The sequence below is a fragment of the Gouania willdenowi genome, chromosome 4 (assembly GCF_900634775.1).
Source record: "Gouania willdenowi chromosome 4, fGouWil2.1, whole genome shotgun sequence".
Taxonomy (NCBI): Eukaryota; Metazoa; Chordata; class Actinopteri; order Blenniiformes; family Gobiesocidae; genus Gouania; species Gouania willdenowi.
In genome coordinates this window covers 19,141,092-19,155,638 of record NC_041047.1, presented here as the reverse complement: position 1 = coordinate 19,155,638, position 14,547 = coordinate 19,141,092, and the positions used below count along the sequence as shown (strand labels likewise).

General features: G+C 38.0%; 1 protein-coding gene across 6 annotated transcripts in view; it reads right to left on the bottom strand.

Annotated features, from left to right (window-relative positions):
* The window catches only part of cacna1ea (calcium channel, voltage-dependent, R type, alpha 1E subunit a), a 108,478-nt gene that overhangs the window by 53,574 nt on the left and 40,357 nt on the right, over positions 1 to 14,547 (bottom strand). For all 6 annotated transcript variants that reach the window (XM_028445243.1, XM_028445247.1, XM_028445244.1 and 3 more), the window contains exon 5: positions 3,511 to 3,777. In XM_028445243.1, the coding sequence (XP_028301044.1) occupies positions 3,511 to 3,777 (267 nt within the window). The remainder of the gene's footprint in view (positions 1 to 3,510; positions 3,778 to 14,547) is intronic.

Sequence of the window (14,547 nt, the reverse complement as noted above, 5' to 3'; positions counted from 1 at the left end):
ATGGAGAACAGGGGTAAAAAAAGCCAGCATTGGACAAGTCAAAATGTCATCTCTCTTCACCTAAGGATAAAAGACACCAGCACTAGGCCACATTTTTAGAGATGGAGAAATTTAGACATTTTGTATTTAGACTTTTAGTGATGACAGATTGAAAAGAAAAAAATCACTTTTGTTGTAGCTGCCAGGAAACGCAACAAAAAAAAGACATTTTTGTCCAATGATAGCAGAAAAAGTACATAAGGTCAACTCCTAAGATGTTCCTGAAACTTTTACTATACTATGATGCAATTATGCAGTAGCAAAGCACAAAATCATTCTAATATCATGACGAATATCATCACATAAATATGGGTTGAATTTTTCAGTATAACACACAATGAATGCAGGCAATGAATGGGTTACTGCCAATGTCCGCCCCCAGTAGCCATATCCTCAAATAAATGAGCGCAGACACTAAATAAACTGTGCATATTATTTTTGTATTTTGTCTTTATTTAACCAGGAAGTCTCATTAAGATGAAAAATGTGCTTTTTTATGGGAGAAAACAGTTGTAAAAAAGGTGATTGTAAAGTAAATGTAATTACACTTTATATCACCATTCTCATGCTCATTTGGCCATTGGTTACAGGTGTATTAAAGTTGATATCCGTAGTTTCTGAGAAACGTCTCGATGTCCCGCCCTAAACAGCTTCACTTCCTCCCACTGCCTCTGCCAATCTACCGGAAGCCACGCCTCTACTTTTCTGCACGCATATCGCGGAACATAAAAAAGTCACATCGGATCGCATTGATATAGGTCTATGGGTCAGGTAAGAGTCATAGTCATATTTACCTGTTTGCTGTTGTGATGCGTGACCTTGTTTTAAGCACAGTTCCGCATTCACTTTGATTGACAGTCTTAAAACTAGGAAGTCGAAGACTATTGGCTGGGCAGAGTAGGCGATCGTTTCCATTTCTATAGGGGTCTACAGGACGAAGGAGGGACTTATATACATTAAGGTATATGAATGACCACCGGCAGTAGACCATAGTAAAAGACTAGTTAGGTACATAAACATAGATATCTCAGAAACTCCTGATATCAGCTTTAAGCACAACTTTCAATAGGAATATAAATGAGCTTATGAGTACAAGACAAGAACAAGTTAAATCTAATGCTGGTTCAAGAACTTTTTAGAAAGAGGAAAACTGAGGAGAATGATCAGGGGGTCTACTTATGTTGGTTGGTTGGATGGATGGATGGTTGGATGGATGGATGGATGGATGGATGGATGGATGCTCAGAACATGAAGTAATCTCTAGTCTTTCTCTCTAAAACAAAGACCCACAGCACTGATTCATGCTGAAAATCTCACTGTCGGCTCTTCAGCTATCACATGATTATATCTGTTTGTTTGATGAAGCAAACTATTAAATTATACAATCAATTATTCAGAGGTACCTTCTCAATGGGAAACTTCCCGCTGTGGGGGATCCCTGTGGGGATCAGAGATGAGGAGCAGCTGTTGGTCCTCACCAGGCCTGCCATTCTAAACCACTTCATTAGTCCCACACTCCACCTCACACACCTATGCATACACACTTCCAGTCTTATCTTACTACAGTTAGACCACACAAGCACGTATAGGAGAGATGTACTACACTTTGGAGTAATTCACTTTGTTAAACTCACAGCATGCCTCTGGATTACTTTAGCCCCAGACAGTTAATTGAGCCGTCAGAATAAAGAGTGGCCTCTTGCTGAGGGGCGACAGCAGCAAAATGTGCTCCAAACAAAAGGCTGACCTTTAGAAGATATCCTGCAGAGAGTGTGTGCACAGCACATGCTCCTGTTCATGGTCTCGTAGTAGCTATATCCATATTTCTAAATTAGGAAACACATCACGACAACAAACACATTACAATGTGTATGTCTGTGTGTGATTTCTGGATCATTTTAGCAAAACATTATAAAAATGAATATATGATAATAATTCTAATAATGATCATAATAACCAGTACCATAACTCATTTCCACTGCAAGAGGAAAAATGGGTAACACTTTACATAATAAGTTTTACATAACAAGGTGTCATGAAGGCTGTCATTAAGTGTCGTTTGTTATCCTAACCCTAACCATTCATTACCCTAACCCCTAACCATACCTAACCCCACTAGATCCCTCCACCTAACCCAAAAAACTCCAACATAGCTCCAAAGGTGTCATATTTTAGCAAACCACACTTAATGAAAGCCTTCATGACACCTTATTCATGCTAATGACAGCTTAATGTTAGCCTTATGTAAAAAACATATTCCCAAAAAATGTAACTCTACGTGCAAATACTGTATGCTTTCAGGTGTGTTGAAGCAGGAGCCATGAAGATTAGTGTTAGACTAGAAAGGTCCATGTAACCCAAGCACGCTGTCAGGCCTCCACCAAGTCTATTATTTGGAAAACAGGAAAATGGTGCACAATATTCAAAAGGCAGAAACCAGGCTGGGAGCTGTGCAACACTAATGACTTTTTTCTCAACCAAAGAAGGTCAATCTAGTTTAAAAAAAAAAAAAAAAAAAGAAGAAAGAAAGAAAAGAACTAGAACCCTCACAGCCTATAAATGACTGGTTGGTAAAATGAGCCTTGGTTAAAAATAATAATAATAAAAAACAAGTTGGTGAACTGATCTCACCCAGATCAGCCCTGTGTTCCTGATTGGAGAGGCTGTCAGGGTGGATTCATGTTGTGTTACTTCATGATATATGCTTCATGATCTCACTTACTGACTAAATTGGTTATTAGAACAGCACTGTAGATTGGTGTAGTGTTTTTGTTTTTCTTGCTTTATCAGAGAACAAAGGACATTGATCATGTACCTATCTATCGAATCGAGCAAAATTAAACTACTTAATATGACTAGTTTCTCCTTTATATTCTGGTTATGGTGCATTCTTGTAATGTTCTTTAAATCCTCAGTCAGTGTCAGTGATGTGTTTACATGTTTTCCTGGTAATTCATCGCTCTTACTTTCCTATTTTGTCCCACAGACCAAACTGTGCCTTTTTAAAAGTGTGCTTGTATTACAATAATTAGGTCTGTGGATGTAACCATTTGTCTCTATGTCTGCCCTGTAACACACTGACATCTTCTCCAGAATGAAAGATTAATAATTAACCATTCATTAAACAATGATGTAATAGAAAAATCCTGGAATATTTGATCAACTTTTAATATATATATATATTTTTTTTTTTTTTTTTTTTTATTAACTCACTTTAATATCTCTGTGAATGGTGCGTGCCTGCTGTCCATGGTGCTGAAAATGACCACATGAGTGTCATTATTTCTGTTGATTCACATCAAAGGGCAGAGAAACTAAACATATATGTGCACGGACTGTTTTTGCTTTTTGCAGCGCACTGAGAACACTGAATGTGTTTGGTCGTCTGGTGCTTTGTTTACCATTTGGAAACAGTTTACTCACCACCCTCTCTGACACTGAGACTTCAAACATGAAGCACAGAAAGGATATGGCCACTCAGTGATTTTCTTGGCGTACTTCCTGACCATGTTGTCCTCTCCAAAGATAAAGAGCGACCTGTTGACGGTGAAGCAGTTCTCCCGCACCGGGATGGGGTTGTACAGGGCCATGGTGCGGGCGCGCTGCGCCTTCGTCTGCTTGAAGGCTGGTGAGATGCCACCTGTGGACACGGCCGCTCCATCGCGGTTCCGGTTGCGCTCCGAGCCTCCATCCCCTGAACTCAACAAGCCCGGGACGTCGTCTCCGAACCGGGCCATTCTGTCAAAGCAATAAGCCAAAGGAGCGGGTGAGAATTACACCACCAGTGGCACCGAGGTGTGTTATAATGTGTCCGACAGACACTGGAGGGCGCGGTGCGACAGTCACAGTCTCTCCTCTTTTACTCCGTTTTAGGGTAATTCTGCACAAACACTGCGATCAAACTTCTAACAAACAATATTTCAGCCAAGGAATTTCACTCCTTAAAAAAAAAAAACGCCCTGCGTAAAAATCACACGAATCCAAAGTCTCACAACTTCTTATTTAAAAATCCGCCTTAGTAAATGTAGCCGTGGTAAATGTGTCATTGTGATCCGATTTTATCCTAACAGCCAAGAGAAAGAGCTCAACAGGTCCAGCAGTCCCCCTCCTCAGCGGAATACACGATCCATGGGGTTTGAACCATCAGCGATTCAGAGCACAGCAGCATGTCTGCTGCCTGAGAGCACGACGACAAACTTTGATCATTTCCACATTTTTCACTCAGGAAGAAAAAAAACCCATCACTTTATCCTGTTTGCTGGAGAATAAACATATGTGGAAGCGTCTCCTTTCCCCGCAGTGCAAGTGGAGGAGGGACTCTGCCATGTCTCCTAATGTCACTCCAACCTCAGCCCAACCCTGTCAGCTTGTACCATGTGCAGAGCTGACAACACTGTGACTAAAAAGTGTACTCACAACAACAGTCATTAGATTCCATCCATGTATCAGCTCTAGAGTTCATTTATGTGAATTATTTCATTAATATTTAATCCAGAAATGTGATCCCCACTTCTATCAATCATTTGTCGTGATGATTCCTGTTTTTGTCGAGCTGTGGTGCTCACGCTACTAACAGTCTACCTCAGAGATTAAAAAAAAAAAAAAAAACCCAAAAAAACAAACAAAACAAAGACAGATAATTAGAAACCCATAGCCAATGAAGACAGGAGTCAAATGAACCTACCATGCATTTTCCCAGACATTTGGAGGAAAGACAACCTGAAAACTCCAGCAACAAAATAATTCATGCAATCCCCTTGCTCCTAAATACATTCATTCAACTGCATTTTGTCTTATTCCATAATTCCATTTATTACCACATTTTTATCTCATGTTAAGCTTTATCCATTGTCAAAATAACTTCATATTGCACATAATGATGTGTTGCAGTAGAAGCAATGATGCTTAGACACAATCATTGTTCTGTGAGATCTAAAACATTTTTTTTTTTTTTTTTTTTTTCCAAACCTGAAATTAATTGAGGAAGAAAAATGAAACTCTAATTTGAGCTTCACCTGGAGCTACAGTATCTACCCAGCATTCACACAGTTGTCACCCAAAGCAGGGGTGACAAACACAGAACAGTTTGATCTTGAGTAAGTAATTACAGGCAGTGAAAATGAGCAATTTCAACTTTATTGTGTCCTAGTTGGCACTTCCGTAGATAAATGATATATATAAAGTCACAGATATCAGTCTCTGCAGGATTTTGTGACCAATTTTTATTTCATTTGGGGCAATTTTGTGGAGTAATTTAAGGACATTTGTAGAATTGTGGAAAAAAAGAGAGTTATTTTATTGATTAGATATTAAAAATGACTGCCATCATGTAATATAAGCATGAGAAAACAGTGAGCCCTGCCAATACTGTGGAGTTTCATTGAATTTATTTGGGGGGCGGAGATATCTACAATTTAATTAGTTGATAATTTCCACAATGATTCATGATTTCTCTGTCATTTCCTCTTTCCCATGTGAGCCAAATTGGATGCTTAATACGGGCCGAATTTAGCCCCCAGACCTCGAGTTTGACACATAACCTAAAGTGTATGAGTACAGGCTAGATGTTTTTTTTTTTTTACGCATTAGCAGGTATTCAAAAAAAGAAAAATATGGCAAAATTGAATTAAATATATATCAAAAACAAGACCTCACTTTGTGATAATATTCCACACCTACTTTGTGATTTTTTTCCAAGGAGCAAAAACCTGATAAAATGTAGTCTATTTAATTTTGCTAAATGACTCAAGCTCTTTAGGTGACACTGGTAAATATTCTACACATTAGTCTCTGTTTATCTCCTGCTTGGTCAAGACATAACCAAATGACAGTCATGAGTCAGATCTAGAAAAAAGAGAACACCTGTTGCAGAACACCCACCAGAAAAACCTCTCAAACGGACAGCAATTGAGCATCTTCAACTAATTACAGGGTCCGGACCCTATCATTGGGTATAATAGTCAGGATGGTGCTGTGCGCTGCCTGCAAATGATCATTACCCTGTTGGATCGTAACACCAAGGGAGTTACAACAAACGCGTGGAGAAAATATATAAAAAACATCCTGATGGATGTAGAAGGTGAAACCATCAAATGCACTGAAAAATAACAGATTTTGACAAGCATTTGCCACTTAACATATGCCAATGTATTTTTATACATGAATGACAAATGTAATGCCTGAAGAGACAATTGAGAGCAAAGAAGAATAACCTGTCATCATGTCATTTGTTTAAACCTAGTCAAGTAATGTTGAAGAGATCAGAAAACAAACAAGAGTGGAACAATTGGAGCGTAAACCATGTCACAGCACTGATGGGCTTTGTGTCAAAGGTGGCAAACTAACTAGTACTACTACAGGATAGCATCATTTGAAATAGGTAGCAAATCAGACATCAAATGTCTTTAACTTAAATTTAACTTAAAGATAAACTTGCCATATTTTCTCTTGGAAATACAAAAGGGATTCCTATTTTTGTAGTAGATGCATGTCAGAAGCTTTATTTTCACACAAATAAACAAACCTTTCTAATTATAGCTACTTAATATATGCGTAATTTGTCGATAACCCCAAACACTCAAAATAATGTTAGAATTGTTTCATTAAAAGGACTGTCTGCATGTGTCTTAAGTTTTGGTTTAAGACTAAAATGCCAGATTAGTGTCAAATTGTTTGTGCATGGGAGCTCTGAAAAGTTATTATTGTAATAACAAATGTGAGCATCACGTTAAGATGATGACATGATTTGGTGGCACAAAGTGTCAGTCTTTGTTTTTTCATTCTATTTGTAGAGTGGCACTTTTTTTTACTTTAAATACAGCAAATTGGTCCTATTATTATTCGTTATTGTTTTCATTATATATATAATAAAAGGTTATACCCAGATTATATTATATTATATGTAAGTATGTAAGTAATCTTTATTTACAGAGCGCTTTTCACAGGTAAAAAAAACCACAAAGTGCTTTACACAAATTTCAGTATCATGGAAGAACAGTAACAAATAACATGGGAGACAAGAATGGGAGAACTGTGGGTCACCAAGGGCATAGGAGGCGCTCGTATTTAGATGAAAAATGGGAAAACAACATAAGGAGAGGTGAGGGGGAAAAAAGCAGATTATGAACTGAGTTCCCAAAAGGACAACAAAGTACAGAACCAGTAAAAACCTCTCAACTACAAAAACACAGATAAGACAAAGCACATGGTCACAGTCACGAAGCGGAACATAGGACGTGGGCTGGGCGAAGAGGGGGAGAGGATATCCAGCCGCTGGGGGGCCTAGCATTCTGTTAGTCCACAGTTAGTCAGCAGCACAATTAACACATGCTTGTTGTTGATGACAAAACGTGCTATATTAATTATTTGATATAATGTCTTTTTTGTTAGTTCAGACTTAGACTTAACAGGACTCATCAGTTTTTGTTTTCCTCTACCTTCAGACTTAACATTTTGGTTTTCTAGTTGTGTATGTACGTAAAACCACATTGATGTATTCACTCTATATATTGGTTTTTTTAATGTTAGCATTTGAAAGCACTCAGGGTTTGCAGAATGTGTGTCTGAGACGTGTCACCACGTTTTAATCAGAGGAAACTGCAGCTGATGACAGCGATGGGATGGGCTTTACTGTACAGGATGAGCAGATCAAAACACACACTGTGCAGTCATGCCATCTCCACATCTCACTTTTGTGTTCCTGTTTGTTTCTATTTTTTAACACATCCCAAATGGTTCCAGCTCCAACCTGGGAATCAAAGCTGGGACCTTCTCTCTGGACTCATGAAGTGCAGTAACCTGTGCACTGAATGAGCCGAACCTGAAACTTTGGACGTGATGTCCCTCAATCTAACTATTTATTACCATAACTTGTACAGTCTCCATAGCAACAAGACATTAGCACAGACATCTGTGTGCTATACACATACAGCACAATCTCTGACCATCACTAAAGAAACACAGCAGCACACATCCCTGCACTTTTCTGTTGGAATATAAAATAGACGTAACTTTTACAATCTGGGAACTAAATATAAACTGAAACCTAATCACCATCTATGTCTTGCATGCTACCTCACTGAGGTCACTAGTTATTGGTCACTAGTGAGCATGAGTGGTCCGTACCATGTGAACAATTGCTCTGGAGCTGCAGCAATTAAATGTTATGCTATCAAATATTCTATTGATTTTTCTAATTGATTAATTGAGTAACTGCTTAAGTTAAGTTGTTTTTTAAATTTACAACAGAGAATAAGACTGATTACAGAACACCAATCAATTCTTTTCCTGTTTTTAGAAAAAAGACATTTATTACATAAGGATTATTCAAAGTAGAAAAAACGAAAAACTGCATTTGTCACAAAAAAAAAACATTTAAAAAATGTCTTCATTTTTTTTTTTCAAAGAAATGAGGCTTCAAGGCAGAGAAAATTCATCGATCATTTCTTGTAATCGCGTTATTCGAGGAGCTTGAGGGATGGTTTACTCTAAAAACAAAGAAAGCTACAAAAGCAACAAGATTAAAGCTTTACGTTTGCGGTTGACATGAGAGATAAGGTCATTTTTCAATCTGAATTTAACTTCTTGTCCAAGATGTTCCTTCTGATTGTTGCTGATCATTGCACTGAACCTACTCCAATGTCAATGACGTATCCCATGAATCCACATCTTTCAACTATGGCTGATGTCATAGATTGTGAGAGGCAGTTTAAATGTACCATGTTTGATATGAGGAGGAGGAGGAGGTGATTGAAAATATGGGAAAAATGTCAACTTAGGATTCACGCTGTCTGTGAAAATTGTGTTATGGGCTCACCATTCTGCACAGGAAGTTCACTAAAACAGTTTCTAACAGACTTTCTGAACCATGTTCATCACATCTTAAGCAAATACCATACCAAACTCATCATTATGTATGCTATAAAAAGGCTGAAGTTTGTCATCATTTAAAAAAATGAAGGAAAGACACATTGCTTTAGCAAACTAATTACTGCATGTTTAGAGCAGCGCTTACCTGTTAGCTCTTCTTTAGGCTGCCTATTTTAATCCCCCAGTCAGACATTAACGTCAGCTTTCTAAAAATAATGAAATGTGTGAATGTGTGTACGCACTGTCTGCGCCTGTAATAGGGTGAGTTTGCATGCTCCAGCATCCCAAACCCCTGAACTACAATATATCAAATAATGATTGATGATCAAACAGGTTGTTTAGTGCTGACAGAAGCACATCGTCCTAATAAAACTCCACAGGGACTGATTGCTTTAGGGAAGAAATTAACTCTGTCCTCACACTTCACTCGCATTTAACATGATGCTCACTCACTAAACATCAAGCTAAACATGGAGACGCTGATACAGTCCCAGCAGTCCCTGTGTGCTGTTTGCTCAGTGAGCTTAAAACACACTCAGGCATCTTGTTCCTTTATTACAAGCTCACCCCTCTCCTGCTTTGTGCGTGTCCCTGAGGGATAATGCTTGATTAAATTTTTCTTCCCCAGCACGGCTACGTGATCACCTCTGTAAATGGGCACCTGCTCGTACGACGGAAACCACCCCAAACAGGCCTAAACACTTTTATTAGCCCCTTCTGAGCACAATTTTTTTCCTAAAATATGAGTTATGTAACAGAAGAGTGAGATTGGATTTTTAATTAAGACTGCCAGAGGCTCCACTGTGGCGGCAAAAATAAGAGTAACTGAAGGTAAAGGAATGAGACATATTTGCTGTTTATTCATATTCGCAATTCTTCTCAAGCTTGGAAAATGTCTATAGGCTTAGTCACACATTTTAGAGGACAATGACCGTGAATGTAAAACTGTATGAGCATTGTCAGATTATTGTACACACACACACACACACACACACACGGTGAAGAAGTGTATGTGTGCTGAGGGGTCTATACTCGCAACCCTGGACTCTGCACTGTAGGTGGAAAAGCACCAGAAGCTGTGAAGGAAGCAGAGAACCACGATTGGGCTTGTGGCTTTACATGTATCAGGGTTATTAATTACGACCTGTATTGGGGTTATTGATGATCTATACTATAATACAGGAAAGGTCTGCGTGTGTGCGTGTTTGTGTGCGTGTGTTTCTCCCCGGCGCGGTGTCTGTTCGACCTGAAACTTCGTCAACAGCTTCCAAATACCACAAGTGTGAGCAAGAATTATTTTGGGGTAATTTGGTGTTGCAAAACGTTCAAAACATTTATTTTAATTTTAAGATTACGGCTCCTTCTCAGTATTGAGCGCGGTATTGAGCGTGCCGTGCGTGCGTGTGTGTTTGTGGAGCGAATTTCTCCTCGACGCGGTTTCTGTTCGACCTGAAACTTTGTCAATGGCTTCCAAATACCACAAATGCGTGCATCCATTATTTTGGCGTAATTTGGTGTTGCATAACGTACATTTTAATTTTAAGATTATGGCTCCCTCTCGATATTGAGAGCGCGGTATTGAGCGCGGTACTTCCGGTTCCGGGTCACCGTTTCATGACGTTACTGTGTCGCAGTTTGTTTGGGTTTAAAAAAGGTCAATTTTAAAAACGTTTTTGTACTGCTTTAAGTAATTTAAGTTAATATTGCATAAAAAGTTCTACGTTGACAGCACATAAGCAATCTAAGGGTGGTTTCTGAAATTGTGCAAAAACGTTCCACAAGACTGCATTAAAACGGACTTGTTGTGGTTTATAAATGATTCTTTAACTTGCCATTCAAATGAGCAGTGTGTTGGGTTGGATTTAATGTGACACAGACAGGAAAGTTTGGGTCAAATTCAAAAAGACCGACAGAGGACAAAGACAGACCTATTGATGTGTAGAGATGAAGGGGTACGAGGGACTGGACTATATTTAGCTTCATTGAGATGTTAATGGCTGGAACATGAGAGGACCATGGTGTGTGTCCGTGTGTGTTAATGCCGCTCTGTACAGGAGCCATCATTTTCAATTTCTGCATGGATGTTTTGATCACAGAAACAGGAATAATTACATGTGGGATCGGCTGAATCAGGGAGCATCTGCCTTTATTACCACAGTGTGAAAATAACAGCACTCTTTGTTTTTGTTTTTTTTTTCTCCGCTGGCCCCAATCAACGGCTGGAGGAAATGTGATGAAACAGATTCACCCTGCGGCATAGGTTTCTCTGCCAAGCCTCTCTCAGGCTAACTCTGCTCACCCTCCTGCTATCTCTACAGCTGTCTTAGCCTCACTCCCCCATCTTTTTTTGCCCACCTTCTCCTTCCACTGTTGGCTTTCTTTTACTTGTTTCTTAGCAACCACACTGACACAGCCCTTCTTCCCGCCCTGCGAGGCCGCTGTAACCTCACATTTTATAGGACATTTGTTAAGAATCATTGCCTCTGCAAGGAGCTGGGTAATGCTCATTGTCTCTGCTTCTAGAAGCACGTGGTTTACCTGCTTTCAAAGACACTGAGTTCAGATTAGTTAAAGTTACAAGCAACAGTTGATTAACAGTGAATAATAGAAAATGAGTAATTGAGTTTTAGGCTTGAGGCAAATGACAGATGCGTTCATAAATGTTCTCAACTGGTCTCATCTGGGAACCAGATTTTTTTTTTTTTTTTTAGAATTCAACCAACCAAAAGTAGTTTTTCAAAAATAGCTGTTAAAAAAAAAAAAAAAGATCTTTTTTAAAACTTAAATGTATATATTTTCATGTGCAACAAGCATTTCACAGCATGCCTGTCAAAAAAAAAGTTTATTACAAAATAAAAGACACGTCTAACATGAGAGATATTAAAGCTGATATCTGGATTTTCTGAGAAACGTCTCGATGTCCCGCGCTAAACAGCTTCACTTCCTCCCCCTGCCTCTCCCAATCTACCAGAAGCCACGCCTCTACTTTTCTGCACGCATATTGCAAAACATAACAAGGTTGCATCGGGTCGCATTGATATAGGTCTATGGGTCAGGTAAGAGCCTAAATCATATTTACCTGTTTGCTATGACGCGCGGCCTTGTTTCCGTGCACAGTTCAACATTCACTTTGAGTGACAGTCTCAAAAACAGGAAGTCGAAGCCTATTGGCTGGGCGCCGTTCGGTGATTGTTTCTATTTGTATAGGGGTCTATGTGATGAAGGCGGGACTTATATACTTTAATATATATGAATGACCAACGGCAGTAGACCATAGTAAAAGACGAGTTAGGTATTTTTTTGCATTTCAAAAGAATCATACATAAACAGATTTCTCAGAATCTACGAATATCAGCTTTAAGTATTTATTTATGTTTGACCAGCTATCCGCGATCCACCCAGTACAGGTCCGTGACCCATTTTTGGGTTCCGACCTTCCAGTTGAGAATCGCTGTTCTAGTTCATCACTACCACATGAAAAATGTCAGGGCTGAAATGGGTGGTAACACGCTCCGAAATGTTCTATTTAAAGTTAAATTGTACCCATTTACTCTTTTTTAGCACGAGTTCTGTTTTGTTTTGTTTTTAATCATGTTTTATTCCGACTCCAGATTGATTTTGTTGTGGTTATAGTTCCTTCTTGTGTATTGCACCCCCTGTCTTGTCAGTATCTAAGTGTAGAGCTATGTCTCCCCCTCTGCTCTCTCACAGGTGATGCCCATCTTAACGACTGCTCATGCACTGTTTGCTGCTGCATTTTTGTGGATCGTCCAACATTTATGTCTCTGGCTACATTTGGTTGGTATTTAGGTTTATATTTTTCCCAGTGAGTACTTTAGTATTTTGGAATTGGTTTATAACCTGAGTAGGGCTGGGCAAAAAAAATCGATTTAATCGATTTATCGAATTTGTAGATAAAAACAATTTTATTTTCAAATTTGAGGGGTTTTTTTTTAAAAGAAAATGTTTTATTCGCACTATGCTGAGATGCTAAGGAAGGGTTTATCATTTTTTTTAATTGTAATGTTATATAATGTTATAAAATATATAGTTATCTGATTTCTTAATTGAAGCTACTGTGAAGTTGCTGTTGCACTTTTGCCTAAACCTTGGTTAAAGCTTGAAATTGTTGAATGACAGAGCCTCATTTACTCTTTATTTTGGGATTGTTCTATACATTCTAAAGCTTGAGGACAATCACAGCAATAAAGTTGCACTTTTGACAATATATCTGATGTCTGCAGTAATTTCTAAGTGCATTGAAAAAAAAAAATGGAAAATCAAATCGAAACTTGAGTTTTTCTTTAAAAAATCAAAGATTTTTTATTGAGGCAAAATCGCCCAGTCCTTGCCCTGAGGTATTCTTTTTTTTAAATGATATTTTGCAATTTTCAGTTTTATTAAATTGACTTTTTTTTTTCTAACGCTGTACCCTTCCCTAGCAATTGGATCCTCCATTACACCTTACGCCTCTAACTGACCTGACAGAGATGAATATGCTGAAAAAAGAAACAAATACCGGCACCTGTGTGAAATGGTAAATAAATAGATGAAATATAGATGTGAATCAAAGTTTAACCACAAGATTCAACATTAAATGAAAAACCAAAAAAAAAAAAATGAAAATAAAAATCTGAAAAAATAAAAATTCAGATAATTAACAAGTAAACAAATTGGTAGAAATCAAACAAATGTCCATTAGAATGCCTGAGAAAAATATGTAAGTTTAATTTGGACATTGGCCACCATTTGGGATAGGTAAAAACCCAGTAAAAAGAAATGTGATAAATGTATATACTGTAGCTCTTACTCTTAAAGATAATTGTTATCAATGTCCCACTTGTGAATTTGCTAGTAGTTTTATTTTGGTGTTGCTATTTGGATATACCATGTAATCAAATCATGTTAAAATATTATATTTTCTATTCACATTAAGAAACATATTTTGTTGTTGTTAAAGCAGCACTGGTTATATTTTGTCATGAGCTATTTGAGAAAATACGTATGTTTTGTTTACAAAACAAAAGTATGGCTTTACATTTTATGAAATATTAGATTAGATTGTTCCTATGGGCTTGATTTATTCCTAAAATTATAATTCATCTTCCATAGAGATTTAATCCTGTACAGGGTTGTATCAGTCTGTCACAGGGCAAATACATAGCAGTAGCAGATATCTCATGGGAAATAGAGAAAATGGAATTTACATAAAAACCACAGGGCGAACATGAAAACACATCTCAGGGCTATTTTGGAAACCTTGTCACTTATTGCAGCAGAGCGTCATCTAGTGACAAACCAAGGTACAACATCACCAAACCATTTTAAGTTCAATCATCAGGAGAAACTGAATAGAAAGTACAGCTATAAGGTTAGATTTAATTCAGATCACACAAATCTGTCATGTGAGGATAATAATTGGGCAGAAGGAGGAGAAAGAGCATTTTATGATAAAACTTTACATACAGCACTTCACAAGTTTACAAGTTCTAGACCAGTGGTTCCCAAATTTTCCACAGTCCCGTACCCCTTCAGACCTGAAGCTATGTACGCCCTACTCCTGCACACTAAATAAACATAATAATGTAATGTCATATACAATGTAGCCCAACAGTGAAAATGTTACCTATCCTGTTGAGG